The sequence below is a fragment of the Macrobrachium nipponense genome, chromosome 2 (assembly GCF_015104395.2).
Source record: "Macrobrachium nipponense isolate FS-2020 chromosome 2, ASM1510439v2, whole genome shotgun sequence".
Taxonomy (NCBI): domain Eukaryota; kingdom Metazoa; phylum Arthropoda; class Malacostraca; order Decapoda; family Palaemonidae; genus Macrobrachium; species Macrobrachium nipponense.
In genome coordinates, this window is record NC_087201.1 from 52108716 (window position 1) to 52133388 (window position 24673).

At 35.9% G+C, this 24673-nt stretch overlaps 1 protein-coding gene across 2 annotated transcripts in view; it reads left to right on the forward strand.

Annotated features, from left to right (window-relative positions):
- The window catches only part of LOC135220574 (uncharacterized), a 106143-nt gene that overhangs the window by 35068 nt on the left and 46402 nt on the right, over positions 1 to 24673 (forward strand). For both annotated transcript variants that reach the window (XM_064257817.1, XM_064257818.1), the window contains exon 2: positions 17926 to 18151. In XM_064257817.1, coding sequence (XP_064113887.1) covers positions 17929 to 18151 — 223 coding nt within the window. In that variant the 5' untranslated portion in view covers positions 17926 to 17928. The remainder of the gene's footprint in view (positions 1 to 17925; positions 18152 to 24673) is intronic.

The following is a 24673-nucleotide window of genomic DNA, read 5'->3' on the forward strand; positions in this document are numbered from 1 at the left end:
CTGCAGAATTACATTGTTATACTATACAATTATATTTATCTATTATAAAGAGTGACAAGTACTCTTTAACTATTATCCATGATCATGCTATAATCATTATTAGTAACCATTATCTTAATCAGGTTACCTGTTATCATATTAATCATGTATACATGTTTTGATTTTTACCATTTTATTATTTTTGGGTACATAATCATTATTATTACCAAACATGGATCTATATTTTCCATGCATTTATCTTTGTTTATGTATATGTCAACAAGGGTATGTAACAGAACCTTTTTGTGCATTTAATCACTTAGTATGTTACGAGCACGCTCCTATGAACAATGTTTAAAGTAATTTTTTTTTTTTGTTATTCAAGGCTTGAATAGGTAGCAGACCGAGCCTAATGTAAGAATTACATTATATATATAAACCAGTGACCTGGGGATCATGGCATTAGGTAGGGTTCTACCGTGACCAAAGCACACCTTAGATTATGCTATGCGTTGTCTGCAGTAGCCTGATCTAGCTCAAAGCTTTGTCAACATCTTTATGTTATGATAACTTTGCACAACAACTTCCATGGGAAGAGGTTGACCTGTTAACCTACGCCGGAAACTTGTAACTTCCGAGCCGGCGAACTACGTATGTGTTTTTATATGAATTGCTGAGATAGCTAATGTTCCGCTATCGACGCGATGCTTTGGAATGGCAGTTCCAAGCCAAGAGTCAAACATATCGGTCGTCCGACCGAGCTGCATCTCCTAGTATGGAGTTACAGAATAAAGTTGTTAACTTGTTCAACTAGCCTGTTTGAATCATCTCCTCTAGACAAGAAAGAACCTCTCTACTAAGATATCCAAGGGAGATGAGAGGAACCAAACATTACTTACGGACAACAGCCGTAAGGAAAAAACAAAAAGTCTATCGCCAAGCGATAAGACATTAGATATATACATATATATATATATATATATATATATTAGTATATATAGATATATAAAAATATATATTATATATATATATATATATATAAATATAAATATATTATATAGATATATGTATATATATATATATATATATATTATATATATATATATATATATCCATATAAATGTGTATATATACACATATATATGTTTATAAGTGTTAATGTATATATTATATATGTGTAATATATATATATATATATATTATATATATACTATATATATATATATATAATATGGTGAGGTGGGGGGGAATGATGAATTCTACTAGTATCAGAAAATCCATTTTGTACCAGAATAGGAGTGGCACACTGTGCCCGAAACAAAAACTGGCCCACAAACTAGCCCACCTATGGCGTGCTCATAAATCGTTAACTCAGAGAATAAGTGTCATATTTTGCACTTTAAACATTTTCGGGACCTCTTTGGTGCTCCGAAAAAACGCGTCGCGAAACCCAACCGGGGGGGGGGGTGGGGTGGGGGGGGAGGGGGGGGGGGGGGGGGGGAAACCCTCTAAAAAGCAAATTTACCTGTTTTTAGCAAAAAATGACAGTGGAAAGGATCAGGCCTTTCACCAAGAATGGCCAGTAGGCTAGGCTAATCAGTAGAGACGAAATTGAACACACCCCACTGAAAAATCTAGTGTTTTGGCATAAAAAAAATCTAGTGTTTTGGCATAATGACACTGATATTGCATCATAATTCACTTAATATCATCTTCAACTTTACACAAAAAAACGCTGTTCCACTTTTTTTATGTATTTCGAAAATATTCAGAATTTCAAAATATTCCAAACTTCAAAAATATTTCAAAATATTCATAATTTCAGGCATTTGTGTTGGCGGTCGATGTTTCCCCTCATGTTACGCTCGGTAGTCCCCCGCACCATTTTTTTTCTTCTTCAAACAGTGCTGTGGCAGCCACTTTGAAAGGAAACACTTCATTTCACCTGATAACATGACAATATGGCTAAAAATCATCATGAAGCTTAACCAGAAGCAGTCACGCCATATTCACAGACATGAGACACTATATGAGAAGTGTGAAAAATTACAACACATCCAAAAAATCAATTTTCTTACCTGATAAACACTGACTACATATGGCGTAAACCCGTTGCTTTCGTGTTGTTCACCGAGATGGTTGTTGCGTTGGTAGTGAGTTTCGGTGCAAAATTTGAAATAGTTTTGTACCAGAGCATTCAGTCAGTGTTCCCCCTTGGTCAGTATTCACCACCTCACCCGATATATATATATATATATATAATATATATATATATATATATATATATATATATATATATATATATATATATATATATATATATATATATATATATGTATAAATATACTTACCCCAAATGTGATTTGGGGACTTGGGTTCGACTAAACGATTCCTAAAAGTCAGAGCTGATTCACATAATGGTGTCAGTCATCGTACTGGCTGCAGAGTGTCCAATCCAGATTTTCTAATATCAGAAATCATGCAAAAATTTGTAAAACCATCATCAATTATACTGACTTTCGTCTGGAGCCAAACAAGCCGTTTACGCGAACTGCCTATTTTAGAGTCGTTATTCATTAAGCAATTAGTGCTCAAGTTGAATTCACACACACCTCCTCTGAACAGTTGTATCTGGGTTGAACCGGCTTTCTTCGCTGCTTCTCCCTTCTTTCCGAATCACTCAAGTCTTCAACTTTTTAGTCTAGCAGGTGCTTTTGAGATTGCTTCTCATTTATGTATATTTTTTGTATATTTGTTGAGACTTAAAGTCAAAGTTATATTTCATGTATTTTTAATTAGTGTTGTTTCTCTTTTTAGGCCTTGATGATTTAACTGTGTGTTACGAAACGCGTCGGCAATAAATGTACTATCACCTGATGACCGGCTATCTCCTTGTCACCCTGTCCTTTCCATATTGCTGTGGCCCGTTTGCGCCAACGTTTTCTGTCTTCTGTCTAATATATATATATATATATATATATATATATATATATATATATATATATATATATATATATATATATTAAACAATGCTGTGGCAGCCACTTCGAAATGCGACACTTCATTTCACCTGATAACCTGATAACATGACAATATAGCTAAATATCATCGTGAAGCTTAACCAGAAACAATCACACCATATTCACTTACGTTAGGCACTATATGGGAAGTGTGAAAAATTACAACAGACATCAAAAAATAAGTTTTCTTACCTGATGAATACTGACAATGTGATGGTGTATAAACCCAATGCTTTTGTGTTGTTCACCGAGAAGGTTGTTGTGTTGGTGGTGAGTTTCTGTGCAAAATTTGAAATAGTTTTTGTCCATTGAGCATTCAGTCAGTGTTCCCCCTTGGTCAGTGTTCATCCATTTCACCCTATATATATATATATATATATATATATATATATATATATATATATATATATATATATATATCATATATATATATATATATATATATATATATATATATATATCTATTGTTCTGAACGGCTCGTTCCAAACGAAAATCCTAGCCCATTGAGCTCCTAGGAATGTTGGTCTAACACCAAAATGATTGGCCTTGAATGGAGGAACAAGAGGTCACAACAAAGAAAAGAGAAAAGAGAAACTATTGCAGAGGGCCAATATTAGTGAGGAATGGAATTTACAGTTTTGATTGCACTATATTTACATTACTTTACATAGTCCAGGAACTAATAAGGTGGTTGATTGGCGATCCACTTGAAGCACGTGGCTGGGGCAACGAGACACAGCGTTCCGAATTTTACTCAAACGGGTTATTGCAAGGCTTACTCCAAAGGGTTCCCAATGTCTCGCACAATCAGGCACGGTGTTTGTCTGCAAAGAGATTGTATCATAGGATATGTACTGGGGTGAGGAAAACACGTGGGCAAGCGTGACACACTACTTTCTTTCAATCAACAAATTAACAAACTGCTCAGAGGGAATGGAAATGACTTGGATTCACAGAAGGAACTATTATGTTGCCTGAATTAACTAGGTGATGTTTACTAGCATCACAAGAGGAGTAATCACAGCATTGAACCAAGATTGGGGGAATGAGAAGCTAAACAAAGGAGTGGGGAAGTTGCCTTGGAAGAACGGAAATGAAATACAGACAGAAGGCAAAGCAATTCCCTGGCTGAACTGGAATTTACTCTCACAGTACCTGGAAGTCCTGGGCTTGGTAGTCTTCTTATCTGTTGATATTTCTGTGCACTATGGACGTATAAAAATACTTGGGATTTCCCCAGAAGAGGCAGGGGAGCAGAAGGAGTGAAGTGGTGTCTGCAGGGCAATGTCTGAGGAGGTTCTGAGTGCTCTGAGCTCTGTCATCCGTCTGAGGATGAACTGCTGGGTCCCAGCCCTTTTAAGACTTCCCAGTAAGCACTGCCCAATCCCTGTGGGGGGTAAATTCTGGACACCCAATGGGAGCAGAGATAGCTTTCTAGAAAATGGAGGCTTTCAGTTCAAAGGGGCAACTTGCATATAGACAAGGATGAATGAATCTTGTTATAAGAAATCTTAACTTTCCTTGGTTTCAAGAGGTTCAACTGTATATATAAATACATATATATATATATATATATATATATATATATATATATATATATATATATATATATATATATTAATATATATATATATATATATATATATATATATATATTTACAATGAGAGGTCGAGGCTACTCCACCATCATGTAACAAAAGGTGAAGAGGGGCAAAAACTGCTCATTATTTGGAGCTATATAAATTCTTCTCTCTCTCTCTCTCTCTCTCTCTCTGTTAAATGGCAAACAATGTCTTTACATTAAGGCTTCAGGAAATCAAGAGTTATTGAGGCTTAAATCTAGTTGAAGTAAAATGCAGTCATAAATAAAATTTTAGGTCTGTATCAGAGTAATTTAACTCGTGGATGTTGTCGATGTAATTATTAATAAAATGCTCAAAGTGACTCATTAAAACCATTCTAAGTTAAGCAAACAGAGCAAAATGTTGATTGCAATGAGTTCCAAGCATTACTAACTAATAGAGGAAAAATCGTAGTATTACTGAGGCCCAGTGACAAAATTCTATGCACTTCCCAGCACGGCATTTCTTCACATTACAATTCACAGATTAAACTTGATAGTATGATCATTTCATCACTACAAATATTTAGAAGAATTTCTAAAGTTTAAAATAATGCTTGTATGATGAAGCAGTGTACAGTTTATTTAAATATTTAAATTAAATTCAATTAATAGAAGCCCACTGTCAAGAATACTTGACCCTCAAACTGCGACTAGAGCTGTCTCCTTATAGCACCTATATGGGCCTGGTCATATGCATTAATGTATGAAGGATCTTCATTAAGATTTTTAAGTAGCTGTTGTAATAAATTGGACGTGATAGGTCATAAAATTAAGTTGGACATGATAGGTCATGAAATTTACCCATAACTTCAGATGTTTCCAAGGGTCACTCGGCTGCTTGCTGACGCCATGTTTTCAGAGTTGAATGTCTAAAACTTGCTTGGTGTGGAGGGCATGATCTCTCAAAGGAAATGGGATATTTATGTGCCATAACTACTGAATTTTTCAGCTGAGAGAATTGTTTATTAAGTGTCGTGTATTCTGGACACTTTACATAGGGCTGGGTATGAAGGGTGTATATATACATATATATCTTATTCGAGCTACAAATGTCCTTTAATATCTAATTCGCTCTACCTCAGAATTGATATATTTTCATATATGTAAACTGAAGGGGAATTTTTTAGTAGATGATAATCTCGTCCTCTCGTGTGTTCGAACCACTGTACAGTGGACAGATGAAATCAAGATGTCAGTGACGCTATCGATTCGGCTAACAAGTGAGGTTATAAGTTTATACCAATTCTGACCTTACAAATCATCGTCTAAACTCAGTTATTCATAGTTAGAATCGACATCTAACCCCCTCTACCTTGTTAATAAATTCGAACATTTGACAAACGTAGCCATATTATGAATAATTATGGAACATTTGACGAACGTAGCCATATTATGAATAATTATCACATCACCGTGATTCATATAAATTATTCGAGCTACAAATGTCCTTCCTCCAGTTGTTCCAACCACATTGAATGCGGATGTTGATTTCCTCTTCCATGTTCCCCTCATTGTCAATCACTGAGCCAAGGTACTTGAATTTATGGACCCTTTTGATGTTTCCTCCGCCTATTTTGATTGTTGTTTGCTGGTCGCCATCCAATTCGGTTGTCGTATATTCTGTCTTTTTCCTGCTTATCCTTAAACCTCTATTCTCCAAGGCATATCTCCATCTTTCAAGCTTCCCCTCCAGTTCTTCCCTGTTCTCGGCTACCAAGACTGTGTCATCTGCATAGAGCAGGCACCATGGTGGCTCCTCCCTGACATCCTCCATCAACACATCCAAGACGATGTTAAACAGAAGTGGGCTCATAGCAGATCCCTGATGTAGCCCGACTCCAACTTGGAAATTTTCTGTTCTTCCAACTGTAGATCTGATGCTGGTCTTACATTTCTATACATCTCCCTAATCATTCTGACGTACTTCTCCATCACTCCTCTCTCCCCGAGACATCTCCATATTTTCTGACATGGTACTCTGTTTATGCCTTCTCAAGGTCTATAAAGGCCATATGCAAGACCTTTTGCTTCTCTCTGTACTTTTCCATAATTTGTCTAGGAGCGAAAATACCATCCACAGTACTGAGCCCCTTCATGAATCCTAGTGCCGTATACCAATGTAAACTTGTGCCGAATTAATCTTTTCATCCATAATTCTCAAAATACTTAAGTATATGGAATGAGCTTTATCCTCGGTAATTTTTCACAACAGAAAATATATCATATCTCTTTGAAATTGGGATTAATAATCTCTCCATTTTTCGGGTATATCGTCTCATTTCAGAAATATGGTCTTAACTGCCATAATATGTCAAATCCTTCCTCTTTATAAGATATATATATATATATATATATATATATCTATATATATATATATATATATATATATATATATATATATATATATATATATATATATATATATATAGTGTGTGTGTGTGTGTATGTGTGTGTAAAAAAGATCAGAGGGCAGTGGAAACAGACTGGTACATAAGACAAGAAGTCTTATTTTCAAGGCTGTCATAAAATAATAGATGATGTAGATTCTAAAAACAAATAAATTATACAATAATCTCTTTTAAAACCATAAGGATAGATTCGTCATTGCTCTGGAGGTACAGTCGGGGAAAAGATTCCTTTTGCCCCTGGAGTTCACGAGTCATTGTAAATGGCAATACCGCTTTTGTTTATGTAGTAGACGATCCTCATTGGTGCAGACGCCTCCTTACCAGTTACCATATATTTATTACGTATTTCATAAAAACTAAAACACGTTGATAAAATAATATAAGGGTGAACAATCAGGAACGTGAAAATTTCGTTAAGTGTTTTTTCTCAGGATTAAATGAAACTCTTTACAGGAGGGAATTACGTAGAGTAAAATCATCGTGCTTCTAAGACTGACAAAGGTTATGGGGGTGGAGGGGGCCAGCATGGAAGGAGGTAGAAGTTGTTCGGAGGGAGGGTAGGAACGGTGAACTATCTAATCAAACCATGCATAGCTTCGTTAACGCGTTTTCTCTAACTCCAAGATCTTTAGAACCTACTGCGGAATTTCCATTTCAAAATTAGATACTGTCGCTACACTGACTGAAAGCAAATGTCGATACAATTACTACAAAATCACATTCGTTGTCCACAACCCATTTTTTCAAGACGAGAGAGAGATTGTTTGTAAACTATTTGCTATCACTATAAGTATAACTTCTAAGTGCACGATCAGCATATGTTCGCTTCCAATTATGTTGAAAGGTAATACTTTTGAGGCTGGGTTTTTGAATAAGTGTGGGGGATGGTTTCTTTTCCAACAAGCTATTTATCCATGAAAGTGGGCCCGAAACGACGGCCTTTTTTAACTTTTGGGCGAGAGAAAAGGTTTACCTAAAACTGTTTTGTAAACCTCAAGAAACAACATCAACCAAAACCTTATTGAGAATGAACTTGCAAGAGGAAAGGCTTTGCCAACGAGGGGCAATAGTTGCGCTAAAAGGGAGAGGCTGTCAAACGCTACAGTTTCAATACAAGAGAACTTGGTATTACAAAGACAATAGTCAGACGCTGGTGGAGGCGGTGGCAGGAATCAGGAAACCTCAAAGATAAATACCGGAGCGGTGGGCCTAGGAAGACATCTGAAGATGATAGGCAAATTATTGACTGCAATCAAATCTCCTTTTAAGAATTCAGTAGCCACTAGGGACGAGCTGCATTTAGAGGTCTAAGCACATCACTGTGAGGAATCATCTTCATGATGCAGATCTGTTTTATCGGATCCTGTTTAAAAAGGGGAAACTTGAACACCATAAAAGGTCAAGATTGGCTTTTGCACGTCGGTATGCTGATAAAACCCTTGATTACTGGGCTCGAGTCTGTTCAGTGATGTGAAGACAGTCACTAAGGCAACTCACGGACGACTACACTGCTGGCGCCCAAGCAACACAAGATACGAGCAACAGTCCATGTAAGAAATTGCTCACAGTGACTATATATTATCATGCTATAGGGTTGGGTGCATTTACTCGGTGTGGGAGAACTTGAAGTTGGCGGCCGCTTCACTGCTGAGAAATATATAGAGATATTAGAAGAAGTAATGGTGCCTTCTGTCCGTGCATACCCCCTTCCCTATCCTGAAGGAATAACTTATGCGATACTCAATGTCTTGCTCATCATAATTCGAAAATGGCAAGTTACTATAAAGAGTTTCATAGCATCTAATATAGATTTTCAATTAAATTATACAAATTAATGATATAAATACAAAAATCTTTTCGGCGATACTTGCTTCACTTTCTTTTTTGGCGGGATAACTGTTTTATTCTTAATGCCCTCATTGTTAGGCAATGGTTTTCCTGGAATGGGCTAGCAAAGGGTGCGACATGAAACCTAAGTGTATGGAGAAATATAGTTAGCAGTTGGGAGCAAATACAGGAGCGATCTCACCAACTGCTTGAGCTCACACTACGAGAGTGGGAGTTCTTATGCCTACGAAATCAGCAAATGATTTACAGCCACGTTGCGTCTATGCTAAATAGGTTGCAGGAGGTGATCGCAAACGATGAAGGCTGGACAAGATATTGATTTTTATGAACTTTGAATGTTAATTAGCTGTTAAGTTTCTACTTTGGTGATGGAAATAAATATAGTAGCAAGTTATATTTTGGTCTATCCTGCAGATTATCAAAGAAAAAAATGATTTATAACTTCAAGTCTGCATAATACCAGTTGCGTTATTATTATTAGTAGTAGTAGTAGTAGTACGGATCACACAATAATTTTTTGAAATATAATAACCATAGTTCTGAATTTTCGAGTATAGAAATGAAATTACTGGAAATTTTAATATGAAATGTGAGACAGCTCTCGACAAGGATATTTCAATGTTTCTTGACCTTACGAAACTCAAGATTGAATAACCTCATGCAAAGATCAATCCTCAGTAAAAAAAAAAAAACTTTAATCTCGTTGTGTATGGTAGAAACGTTGAACAATAAAAAGCATGGAAGGTATCGTTGACGATATTTTCTGCATTTGTAATATTTATTCTCCGAAAACAAATACAGTAACTATACATTTGAATAAACATTATATAGACATGTTTCTTTAAAAACATATACATAGTCCCCAACCCATTTCAGAAGACGAGAGAGAGATTGATATCATGTGATCACACAAATATCTAGCAAAATAAATCAGAAGTTTACTTTGCTCGTCAATTTTCTTAAATGTGGCCAGCATTCTTTTATGATAGTAATGAGTGAACAGCCAAGCCATGCCATTACTCCAGCATTTACGTGGAAAACAAGTTCTTTCCTCATTACTGTATTTGAACCACTGTCGGCCAGCCTCTATCAAGGGATGAACATCGAAATAGATAAAGCTTATTTAATTATATATATATATATATATATATATATATATATATATATATATATATATAATAACTGGTGGTAAATTCGAAATTTGTGATTGAAGTTGTTTATTATTTTTATAAATTGTTTTGTAACAAAATTCATTTAACGCTTTTATTGACGACGATTGTTCCTCTTCATCTTCGTTTAATAATTGATTTATCGAAGATATTATAGATATCTTTTTTACTAATCGTCTTACGTGTTGAATGAATAAGAAAGGATTAGAAGTGATATATATTATGCAAATTTTTGTATATGGTAAACGAAAAATATATACAGTATATGAGTGACCATGTTATAAAGAATGTTAAAGTATAATTTGAAAGTAAAAGAGCGTTTAGCAACGCTCAGTGGCTGATAAATTATGATTAAAACTGTGGCATGCTAAGATTATGTAAATAGTGAAAAATAACTCTAAATTATGAAAAATGACTAAATTAAAAGTGGTTAGGGTGATCAGAGCAGCAGTCGGTGAAAAGGAAACTTCGTTCTTAGCTGATAATTTTTGGGTAGACATCGTAAATTCTTAGCCACAACGAATGAGCTAAAAAAAGTAAATGTTATCCGACAACTGCTACAAAGTATGTCTAAAAATAGAATTCTTGCCAGGATCGCCAAACCATTTCATGAAATTTTTATAAATTCAAATTTCTCTGTCCATGTATTATCATCTCCAAACTCCCGTGTATCTATTTGTTGGGAATTCAATATTTTCAATAATTTCATTCATCCATATTCTTGCAAAAAAAAAAAAAAAAAAAAAAAATTATTCTGTTCTGATAAACGATATACAGAATGGTTGGCTATTCAAGATGAACTGCTTTTCCTCCGCTGTTGGATTGAATTACACAAATTTAAAAGAACTTTCAGCGTAGAAGAGATAATATTCAAATGAAAATATTTGGATTACACAAAACAGATGATGAGTCACATTGCATATATGTCGATAAACGAATTAATGCTCAGAGGCACCCTTACGTCCAGTCATTTGTTTGACGTGATAGGTAAATATCTCTCATTTCGTGTATAGGGATAGGTTATGTAAATATGATTTTATATAAATTGTATCAATATTTTTCGGTCGTTTTAGCTACATTATTTATCGTTTCAATGTGAAATCAGAACTAGCTTCAAAAGGTTTAGGAGTTAAGAGAAATCGTTACCGGAGTTATACATGCTTGGGATAGTTGTCTCTACCTTACAAACAACTCCTCCCTCTTCCCGAACACCCCGCTTCCCGTCCCTGCTCTTCTATTTCCTACGTCAGTCTCTAGAGCCAAACGCAATTGTATGATGATATTACTTTTTGTAATTTCCCTCTGATAAACCGTCTTATATAATCTTGAAAAATCATGTATAAAACCATGAATCTCATTGTAGTTTATTTTTAAACTTATTTTTTTCTTTATCAAGTCATTTTATTTCTTTTCAATTAATTAAGTTAAAATATGTTAACTGGTAAGGAAACGTCTCCACCAATAAGGCTTGCCTTTGCGAACAGCGAATTCATTCATATTTTCAACACTTTTTTTCTAGGTAAACAAAAGCGGCGTTGCCATTTAGCGTTTTTAGTGAACGCGGGGGTAAATGTAATCTTTTCCGCGACTGCACCAACCTATGTAGGAGGGAGAAGGAGGGCCGACTGGAATGAGGGCAGGTGAAAAGCAAAGAAGCTGCTTACGACAGGTAGAGAGAGAAGGAGGAGTTTTGGGCATTCAACAATGGTACTGTCTGTTTGATAGTTGGTGATTCCAGAATAGAAGTGCTAGCTCGGAAGAGGCCCTTGTATGAGATTTTAAATTGATTATATTGAATGTTACTACCATATTTTTTTTGGCATGCTCTTTTATATTCGAAAATTCGAGATCACTCAATTTATTGCCAGTTCGATAGCTAACGCCTATATGGGAGTCGGCGCATACCTTGAGAAGTCTTTGGGTGCAGCCCACGTAAGTTCCTCGAGAACACCGAGGACAATCGTATTTATATATCACCTCAGAAGTCATAATGTCACTTAAACGGTCTTTAGTATTGAATAAAGATCCAATCTTCAGAGGATTCTTTGAAATTAGATTAATTTTAAATGCTCCATAATGTCTTGAAATAATCTGGTAAAGCTTTTGGTAAAAAGTTTTATCATGCAAAAATGGAACACTGGCATAGATTTGAAGTTTGGGAGGGAACAGTTGGGATTTTGTACTTTGGCATGAAGTGGTTGTTTGAAATTTTCCACACATATTGAAAAAACAGGTTGGTTGGAAAAAAGTTGTAGGTAAAAAACTCGTGTAAAAATTTTATTTACTTATTCTATTCTATTCTGGAATCACTAACTATCAAACAGACAGTACCATTGTTGAATGCCCAAAACTCCTCCACCCTTCTCTACCTGTTGTAACCGGCTTCTTTGCTTTTCACCTGCCCTCATTCCAGTCGCCCTCCTCCTCCCTCCTATATAGGTTGGTACCTCCAGAGCAATGACGAATCTATCCTTTTGGTTTTAAAAGAGATTATTGTATAATTTAGTTGTTTTTAGAATCTACAATATTTATTATTTTATTACAGCCTTCTTGTCTTGAAACGTCAGCACTAATAAAGATGTTTTTATGTAACAGTTTGTTTCCACTGCCCTCTGTATATGTATGTGTGTGTATATATATATATAGATAGTATATATTATATATATATATATATTTAATACATATATATATATATATATATATATATATATATATGTATATATATATATAATATAATATATATATTATATATACATATAATATATATATATATGTATGTATATATAGTAAGTGCAATTATCGGCAATCCGGTTTTATGGGGCTTATCTAGTGCCATAAAATTGGCAATTTATTATAGCGCCATAACAAGATTAGTTTCAGTTATCAGCGACATTTAGATTTTTAGTGGACTTTTCTTGAGTTTTAACTACCAAAAGAGGTTTTAAGCATTTTTATAGGGGTTCTAACTATTCACGGGGGTTTTGGTACACATCCCCCACGAATATGGGGGACCACTGTATATATATAGTACTCATAATGTGCACCCCCCCCCCTCCGGTGCCGCACGGACGCAAATTATGTCCAATTAAAGAAGTTCCTCTTGTGGTTGAATGAAAAACGCCATTTTGTTTGCTCGTTGCTGTGACGTCACGGGATCATCCCACTACCAAGGTACCTTGCCCACTACAACAGAAGTTAAAGAACTGAGTCGACCATACACTTCGGTAACCTTGTAGCTTTTGTAGAGGTAGGTTTGTGTCGTGTTGCGCTCAGGGAGGGGGAAGAGTTTGTGTCATGATAATTTCTATTTTTTTCATTTTTCCGGGTAAATATGTCCACTGGAAAGCATTTAACCACGGAAACCATTAGCCAGATCATTGCCCTTAAGGCTGCATGGCATGAGACTAAAGAAATAAGCAAATTGCTTTGTGTTGATAGGACATCAGTGCAGCGGTGGGTCTAAGGCAGCGTGTTGAGAACAGTGGTTTGCCACTGTTAAAAAATAGTACTGGCCGCCACATAAAAACATCCAGGCGGGCTGATAACATTTTGAAATGATCACTGGAAGGTAACCCACGTATTACCGCACACAAAGTTAAAGAAAATAACCCTGGTGTCTTTGGTGATATGTCTGTGAGAACTGTTTCATGGCGTGTTCAGGAGCTTGGTTACAAGCAAAGACAATACACGAAAGATGGGAAGCTCAAGCTACAGCCGCATCGGCCGCATACAATTTAGTACCTGGCATGAAATGAAGATGGCGTTGGCATTGCACCTGCCTACATCGTCTGTTTGTTTACTTTTTCACTAAGCGGGGCATTCAATTTCAATCATGAGTCGGCGTAGCCATCATCACCCGTGTGTGGTTTGCAATAGGACGAAAAATGATTTTCCCCATCTGATTTTTCATGCTTTTCCTCAGAATAAAGAAAGGTAATAAAATCATTACATCTGTTACAAAGTACATGATGACTTTTAGAGAAAATGAAGAAATAAAATAGACCAAAGCAAAATTGAATGTCGGTGCAGTGTTATTCCGAAATAAATATTGGAAAATATTTACAATACGGTGGATGCCTCTAAGCGGAAAGAAAATATATTTTCGACTAGAAAAAAATATTTGCCATTTGAAACCCCAACAACCAACCTAACCTTCCTGGTGGTGTACATCAGTAGCCTAATCATGTCAACAGTAAACCTAACCATATCAGCAGTACCATAACCATGCCAACAGTTACCTACCATGTCAACAGTAATTTGCAATGGAAATGAAGCTATTTTGCAAAACATATCAAAATCAACTTGAAAAACTATATTTTCTTGTCATTTACTGGCGTCAATTGTATTTCAAATAAATACCTTTAAGTTATATTTGCATATCTTGAAAATCTCTAGAAATATGAAATAACCATACCAATTCCTATCACTGTCATACAATTCGTGAATGTTGGGTCTCCATGCCTTTTCCAGATAGGCTACTCACAGCAACTTTGATATACTGTATATATACTGTAGTTATGTTATATTCTCAGCAGCTTACCCTTGGGTTGTAGTTATAAATGTTTACCTTAATTTTTCAGTAATAAGCAACTATTTAGCAAACCAAAGTTGTTTCATCAGGAAGGATGGATCTTGTGGGAACATTCATATGGGAGAGCATAAGTAGGTTAGTTAAGTTAGAGTGTTTTACTTTAATTTCAAGTTCACTAACCTTTTAATCTATGATTGAATTTTCCTATATGTATGGATAAAAGCATTCAAAATAAAAAAAAATTACATGCAAACCAGCATATCTGCTCCCACAAAATCCATTCTTACCGCTTTCATCATGTTTCTGCATTATATGCTCGTAATTGTTCAATTTTTAAAATGAAATCTTGCAATTGTACCAACACCCCACATAGTATTCCAAAGTAAATTTACCATTTGGCAGCAAATGTACGCAGTAATACAGTAGTAATAAATTGGCAAAACAAGTTGTGAAAACCTATGATATTTGCTTGTACTGTACATGTTGCAAAAAGAAACATGGTTCAAGTCAATTAGAATAATTTTTTCTAATTTTTTTAGGAATGTGCATGCTTCTTGCAGAAATGGCATTTTACTAGAAAATACAAGGCAGAAGTGTTGGTTACATTACCTTCATAAAAGGGTGCCAATTGAATATGCATTTTTGAGAACTCAAACAATTGGGCTATGAGATTTTAATAAATAGTTATAAATAGGTTCTGACTTGATCAAGAGCTTAATAAATAATCATAAAATATAATAACTGTATTCATTCCTCTAGCTTCTTAGATTTGTCTGACACATATGTATTGTTTTATGTACAGTATACAATCATAAGCACAAGCCGCAAAAAAGGAAAATAATTACTGTATACTATATTGGTGAACTAATAAGATAATTTGAGAATAAGTTTGTTTCATTCTAACTGCCCTCTCAATTTTAGATCAAGATACTTAGCAATTAATGTTAACTGCCCTCTCAATTTTTGATAAAGATACTTAGCAATTAATGTTACATTAACTAAAGGATTTTATTTAATGATTCAGAAATGCCTAATATATAAGTCATAAGCTATGATAGAGCTCTATAATCATGTTAACAAGCAATATTAATCGATTTAGTATTCAATAATTTATAAAGAGAAGTTTATTGCAGCATAAGAATAAATTTTAACATTTAAAAAAGCCGCGCTACGCCACAGCCGAGTTTTAGTTGAGGGCATGATCAATAGATGGCGCGCATTCTGACGGGTTGGATGATGTTTTTTTTAATGGTATTAATAGTCAGTTTCCCATCTTTCGTGTATTGTCTTTGGTTACAAGAGCTATAAGCCAGTGCGTAAGCCCCTCCTTACGAAGCTCCAACGTGAACATAGGGTAACATTCTCTAAAAAAAATGTAATTTTACTGATGATGACTGGTTAGACGTCCTGACTCCTTTGGTCTGATGAAGCAGTATTCACTGTGACGTGTTACCGAGGGGCACGTGTATATCGTCGAAGGGTAGTGATCCTCTAGACCCTAGATACATTGAACATACGATAAAAGACCCTGATCCTATTATGGCGAAGAGCTTCTGTGTGACCACCTGCCTGATTCTCTCCAGCTTACCTCCGCCAGGATCTTTCAGCAGGACAGTGTCCCCCTCTCATAGCAAAATCAGTCATTACCTGGCTAGATGATTGCCAGGTAGGGCACATCAATGACTGGCCAGACAACAGTCCTGACCTGAACCCCATTGAAAACCTCTGGCACACTATAAAACTGGACCTGCAAGGCAAGGACATGAGCTCCATCCCCAAACTCCGGGCAGAAATTTAGGCTTCATCTGGGCGTTTCACACCTAAGAAGCTGATGGGGTATGCCCTTTCACTCCCAGCACGTCTCCGATCTGTGCTCAAAAGGAAGGGCTTGCCAATAAAATATTAAATGTAATTGTGGTGTGTTTATTTAACCTTTTATTGATGATTATGTTCCTTTTTTTTCCTGTTTTAAGGCAGGTGCATATTTTGTTATTTGCCTGAAATTTGCATATTTATGGTATTTTTCTATGAGAACTATCCATAAATTACTGTATTTTCATATCAGTTTCATGATAAAATGTACGTTTTGTGATAAAACTATTAAAAAAAGCATGTATAAGCATTTTTAGTGGGTCTTTCTTAAGTTTAAACTAACAAAATTGCAGTTCTTAGCATTTTGCGGATTCTAGCTATTTGTCTGGAACACATCCCCCTCAAGTACGGTGGATCCACTGTATATGTATTGACAGTAGTAGCAGTAGTTTTTTTTTTTTTTTTTTTTTTAAATAATCTTTAAACAAGCAAATATTTGCTACTAATAATGATTTATTGAATGAAAACAATGTTCTGTTATTCATATCCATTGGTGGCACATGACCAGGTGCCCCATCTTAAATGTGCCACTTGGGTTAACTATTTACTGGGGAGAGAAAAAGAAGTGGTTGTATTTTTTTATTCAGTATACTATTGAAGCAGTATATTTTGTTATAAATATATGTCAATATTTATAGTATATGTATGTACATATTGTATATATGCACAGAATAGTAGTAGTTCCTGTTGTTGTTTTTGTTGTTGTACAGTTGTTGTTATTGTTGAAATAATCATTAGCTAAGTAAATGTATGCTACTTATAATGATTTGTCGAAAGAAAACCATGCTCAATTATTCATATCCGTTGGGGGTGGTGGCCACATGACCAGGAGGCGACCCCCTTGTTAAATCTGCCACTGGGGGTTGACTATTTACTGGGGAGAAGATAAAGAAGTGGTTGCATTTTTTTCAGTGTGCCGTTGATACAGTATATTGTGTTATAAATATGGAGAAAAAGAGGTAGATAAATTGCGTTTTGCATAAAGTTTTCAATTTAAAATGTGATGGTGGTTGTTTATAACATCCTGATTGTTTATAGTTATGTGGTACTGACAAGGTCAGGCGAGGAAGGCTACATAGTTGCCCTTGAACACCCCTTGATTTTCTTACTCACTATTATTTAGATTTCACCATTATCCTATATACCCTTGGCTCAATTAATCCAGATAAATGGAGGAGTACTTTTTTTTTATTAGATTTACCAACCAGTGCCTTTTATCATAGTCCATCCCCAAGAACTCATATGCTTGCTTTCATCACTACACCATTACAAATTCAGTGGTTTTGAGTCCAGCTTGTGACGAGGAATATTCTTTCTTAAAAGCCTCAGGTCTGTGTACTGTACATGCAAAAATTACTTATTAGTACTTTAAAATAGTATAGTATTATTTTATCTGCTTTTAAGACAAGCTTTTGTAATTCGTAAAACTGCTGTACTGATTTGAATAACTGAAATATTATTTTCATTACACAGGAAATGGAAGCTGACTTTCAGTTATATGAAGTCTGGGAGTCCAGTGGCACCCGTCATAGTATACTTAAAGTACCCAACTCACTACCGGCGCATTATGGCTCAGAAGCTGCTAAGGCTACCTCAGATGTCTACAATATCTTGATGGCAGATATTTCAGGCTCTATGTATTCTTTCTGGCCTCATATTGTCACTGGATGGCAAGCAAGCATTAAGGATAAGTTAACAGGTAAGGAAATTACTGATACATGGTTAATATTAAATGTCATAGCCACCATGCAAGCTGAAAAGAATATCCGTTCTATATATACAACTCAGAATTCAAGACACTTCAAGACAGATTGGGCATAGCAATAAAAAGAAGAAAAGTTAGAATTATCTATAAAAGAAATTCAGGTACAGTAAGGCAGCTAACGTAAACATGAAATAACTAGCACAAACAATAATTACTAAACAGGAGAATCAACAGATATTTCAAAGAGAAAATAACTTTTATTTAAGTAAGTCTCATACTATTATTGGCTATGCTCCTGATGGAGATATTACAACTAGCCCCCATTAGCAAATTCACATATATGTATTACAATACTATTTTAATACTTATGGATAAAAAAATTCTAAATCATGGTAAAAACCATAGAATTCCCATTGCTAAGTCTAGTAAGTACAGACCTATATATCTGACTACCTGTTGTGCAAAGGAATAGAAAAACAGTTAATACTAGTCCAAGTTTTTACCTACGTAAATCTTAGTTTATTTCCACAACTCAAGTTAGAACCATACAACCTATAAGGCTTACTCTTGTGTGTGTTTCCTTTGGAAAGAATTCGAATGTCGGCAAATCGTATTGACAGGTGTTTTAACTAGCAATAAATAATACCCACTGATGTTAAAGATAATCTTTCCTGTAGATGCTTTGTAAGTCATAACACAATGCCTAATCCTTGTCATTCTCAGAGAATGATTAACCTTGCTGTTTTTAAAGTAGATAAGTAGGGCTAGCCTGTTGAATTCCACCTCGACATTTTAAAAACCAAAGCCATTATATTTTTAAAGCTATTGAGATGGGTAATGTTAACATATCACCTCACACAGATATATGCATTACAAACGGATCTCTGCAATATCCCTTCAGCAATAGCTGTACCTACTTTTTAACTTTGTTCTGACACTCATACAAAACCACAACATTATGTGCTGGGGTAGCTTAGATGCACAAGTGCAGAAGGCTATGGTAGACTCCTTTTAAGAGAAGAGCTAGCTATAAAAGGTACCCGCAGGACCAGATGCCGCAATTAGGTTCATAGCCATTGTTGCATTTAGATGTGTTTGCTGCGTTCGACTCCTTCCTTATGTTTATCGGTGTTTTTGGAAACTTTAGTATGTTAGTGTAGAACGTTTGGTCATAGTGTTTTTGTGTTTTTTCTCATTACAAAAACTTTAGGACCTGTTTCCCATAAGTGTCCAGGTATTATACGGAAAGGATAGGAGCTTGATAAAATTTTGTGTCCACTAGCAGTTAATCTGTATTCGTTGTATTCAAAGTGCAGAGGGCAAGATTGCTTTTTATCTTTAAAGTGTAAAGGAAGTACTCTTGTTCTTCTCAGTGGGGAAGATTTGCTAACGGGAGTTGAACGTTCAAATAAAGGTACTTTAATCCAGCACCGATTGAACTTATCCCGTCCATTATCTGTATTCCCTCGTCCACCATCTTTGCTTCTTCTCCTCTACCCATCATTCCAGGAAGGAGTGCAAATCCGATATCCAACAGGAGATGATGTCGGTGCTTATGAAGTTTTTCGGTAAAGACAAAGTCTGACCCAATGAAGAAGTCTGCAGCCTCGGTTAGCGAAATCAAAAAGATCACCAAGACCCATGCTAGCCCTGTACCGGGTCCCAATGGTTACCAGAGGGACAAGGGGTTCAGGAGTCTTACTGTCTCTCCCAGTGCAGTTCCTGGTCCCAGTGGTGGCAAATGGAGGGGAAGTTCTGCCTCATCTCCCTTTTCCTCTGAGCTTTTTACCGCCCATTGCCAAACGTCACTGTTCTAAGTCTTCTCCCACATTGCTTCTCCGATAAGGCATTTGCACTCTTCTCATCATGAACGTTTTTCTGCCTCATCTAGAGATACTTCCTGGTCATGCTCTAGAAATATGATTCAGCACAGTACTTCTCTGAATCAAGAATGAAAATGAGAGCGCACTCAGCCAGTGCCTCACGTATCCAGGCACCGAACTGTTACTCCCCACTCTGAATGGTTCTAGGATGTTTTCCATTCTAGGAGCAGTTCCCGACTACCAATCCCAGTAAGAGATATGCGGATTCCAGATAATACCGACTTCGTAAGTGATCTACAAACCTCAAGACACTCCATTGAATATGGAAGTGCAATACCAACCGACTTAGCGTAAGATTATCGCAAGTCTAGCATTACCTAATAGGGCGCCTTATTATACAAGGCAACAGCCCTAAAAGTGGTGGCAGCGGTGGGATTGCACTTCCATATTCAATGGAGTGTCTTGAGGTTTGTAGATCACTTATGAAGTCGGTATTATCTTCTTTGGTTATGACGACGATGCGTTAAACTCATGATGATTTCTTTCTGATGTGAGGTTCTTAGAAAACACGAAGTATAAAAATACTTATATTCTCTGATATTACATAGTGAAGATCAAGTAGGATTGTACAAGTCTTCTAATGACGATAGCTTGATCGCTTCTGCCAATGATGATGGCTAATTCTATTCTCTCTACATGATAAAGCTTAGGTAAAGAGGTACAGGTCTTCTAATGACGATAGCTAACTCTATTCTGCCCTGTCTACCATCTCGGTTACCAGTCATAAAGGAACAGACAGTAGCTCGAACATATGAACATACAATCAGATGACATAGTTACATACGAACATACAATCAAAATGAGACACACTATAGATCACGTAGGCCGCTTGAGCTATAGGTTACGGTGTTTGTCTCAAGCAGGAAGCTTGGACTAAAGTTTATAAACAATTGAATGACTACAGGTGACGGCATGTTATCTTAGCCTACTTTTATTGTATACGTCATCTTTAGCGTCTCTAGTCTGATCACATTCCTGCAAGCAATCTGGTTGACCTCTTTAGTTTTAGTCTTTTATATATATGGACTAACATTCCATATTTTTATTATGTAAACACTTACACAGGTGGCTTCTATTACAGAAACTAAACAATCCATTCACTCACCATTAACACCATTAACTTGGATGGTGAAATCATTAGTTAAAGCGATAGATTTGTTGATTGCTGGCAAAGAAAAATAGATGTTGATTGCTGGCGAAGAAGGTTCCCTAGCCACTTTGCGGTCGCAAAAGTTGTTATAATAGTGATAAGTAGATCTGACAAAGAAGGCAAAATCATGAGCATGGACAAAGACTTTTGCCTCGACAAAATCAACCAACTTCTTAATGACTCAAACATTCATGACAAATTGACAAAAAATCCTCTCCAAAACATCCCCACAGAAATTTTTAGAAAAGTCAGATTAATCGGCAAAGACAAAAAGAGCATTGAACTACTGTAGAAATTTAAAGTAATTAACTGAAAACTACCTTACTTTTATGGCCTTCCCAAAACTCACAAAGATAATTTTCCATTCCGATCCAATATCTATTGTGCTGGACCTTTCAATTATAAAATTTCTAATTGGTTAGCCGGCCTCCTTTCCCCTTTCTAAGGCACGTGTTCTTCCAGTCACATTTAAACATTCTGAAGATTTCTGTTTCAGAGAAGTTCTTATACCACTTCACAACAAAACTTTTAAGCTTAGATGTAGATTCCCTATTTACTATAGTACCAGTACAGGACATTCTACAATTTTTAAAGGAAAAATGAGCTGCCCATTCAGAAATTTCCCACAGGCCCTAGATAAAATGATAAAGTTAGTGGAATTATTTGCATCTAATGTAAAGGACCGTACTTGGCCCTGCAGGATCTTAGAAGGAAAAAGGAAATGGAACTGGAACGACTGACAGCAGTTGAGACGAACAAAGGAGGAAGGAGCAAAGGAGCAAAACCATAAAAATTGCCTTAATATTAGTTTATTATTTACAAATTTACAAGTAAGTCGGGATTTGGGCAAAAATAAATCAAATCACATAGGAGGAGTGAGTTACAAAGTTACAAATCTAAACATAATAGTAGATGTAGCACAACCAAGTAACTTTATAACGAAACAGTAAAATAACGCAAACGACAAACAATAGTTAAATCAACAAACAGCTACATCAAAAATTAAAAACCCACAATACACTCAAGCTGCATAACCCAAAGAAATCAACATATCAAAAGCAGCACACACCACAGCAATAAATCAATAAATAGTATAAATATCAAAATTGCACAGCACCAGTATTACATGATAACCAACAGACAGCGCATAATAACAATCATTTATTATAACCCAGCCGTAATACGCTCTCTACAGGCAGCGCCACACACACACACACACACACACACAAAACGAAAAAACAGACAGTCTCCACAGAGACATCGAGACAGACCCAGCTGTCAAAGAGGATGCGCACAGACAATCACTGTAGCCTTCGAAACAGCCCATGACTGTTAACAGGATCACATCCCAAAAAGACAAATGACTAACAGTGAAGTCGAAGAGACAACAGGTTGGTTGCGTCACTGGAAACAAAGTGATCCACAACGACTGCATCCATCCACTGCTGTAGACAACAGGTAGCGAATACCTGCTGTTCAAAATCAAGTCACCATGCTTCTTTGCTGTCTGGAACCTGGCTCGCTGCTATACCAAACCCGACTGTCGATCTCAAAGGAAAGAAAAATAAGAACAAGTAAGGAGGCAATAACACACCATGGGCAAACGATTGTTTACATTTAAACAACTTCCTCACACTAATAACAAATTGTCACTCAGGGAGCAATTCTATAAACAAAAATTTGGGTGCAATATGGGTACCCCTTAAGTCCTGTTTTAAGTATATCTTAGTTTAACCAGACCATGAGCTGATTAACAGCTCTCCCAGGGCCGGCCCGAAGGATTAGATTTTTATTTATGTGGCTAGAAACCAATTGGTTGCTTAGCAATGGACCCTACAGCTTATTGTGGGATCCGAACCTTATTATATTGAGAAATGAATTTCTAATCACCAGAAATACATTCCTCTGATTCTTCACTGGTGGCAGCTGTGAGAGAACTCGGGCGACCAGATTGGTAGGCCAGTATGCAACCGACTCATCCAGTGAAGAACCATTCCTGTTTTAGCTAATCTATACATGCAGTATTTTAAAACTACAATAATAAATGCTATAAAACCAAAGGACACACTGTGGATGAGAGATGTAGATGATATCCTAACATTTTGGGATAATAGGGGGGCAGTTGTAACGATTTTCTTTCAAAATTAAATGCATTAGTGCCCGGCATCAAATTTTAAAGTTGAATGGGAAATGGACAACAAAATTCCTATTCTTGATGTTGTAATGATTAGAGACACAACGAAATACATACTATATACATGTACAGAAAACCATCATTTTCACTTTCATACATTCATTATTTTAGTTGTCATGACACTTATCAAAATTGGTGTAGCCGGCAATTTATTCTTAAAAACTTTACTGATTTTTTCCCTGGATCTTACTGATTTTTTCCCTGGATCTCCTGGAAAAGGAAATTGAACTAATCAGTAAGCAGCTATCATCATTAGAGCACCCTGGCCATACAATTGAAAAGCAATTTATAAAGCAAACACAATCTTCTACCATCCCGCTCAAAATAAGACCAGAGAGATGCCTAACAACAAAATAAAAATAGAAATCCCTCTCCTGGACAGGATTAAGATGTTGACACAGACACTCAGAAACTCTTAACTAACTCTTTTGCTTTTACCTATCCACATACCTTATTAATGTCCGACAAAAGCCAGTTCCCAAAGACGCAGGAGTATATGAAATCCCTTGCCTCAACTGCAATCAGTTTTACATTGGCTTTACAGGAAAATATTCCCCCAGAGATGAATACAACATAAACATTCAGTAAGGTATGAAAAACTGAGCTCAGCTATTTTTAACAACATACTGCAATGTTGTATACTACAATCTTCCTAATTACCTACTAAGAAAATTGCAAGGAGTACAAAATAGAGCCACCAGATTAATAAAAGGATTACATTATTGTGACAGAATAACCCCGGCACTAATTGAGTTACATTGGCTCCTAGTAAAAGTAAGAATAGAATACAAAATACTTCTTACAGTCTTTAAAGCACTGAAATATGGAACCAATATATCTAAGAAACTGCTTAAGTTTCTTTAGACCTGAAATAATGTAATCAGACATGCAAGTGAAGCATATAGGCTATGTGAACCTAGAACTAATTGTAAGCCAGGCGAGATAGCATTTGAACATTGCACACCAAGACTATACAACAAAATACCACCTGAAGGGAAGATCTTACAAGAAGAAAGCAAATTTAAAAAAGAACTTAACGCTCTCCTTTTTTGCAGGAGCTATGATACTGATGAGAAAACACTAAGAGTCAATAATAAAATAAATATAAGAAGCAACTTATTTAGGAAATGTACAAAGGCCTGCTAGAGAGGGAATCATCTCTGTGGAGGGCTGTACATAAAACCAAACAAATGAAATGAAATAAATAACCATAATCACAGAGTAAACTGGAATTTGTCATGTATGATTTATAGCAGCAATTGTCAGTTCAAAAGCCAGGTGGTAGAATC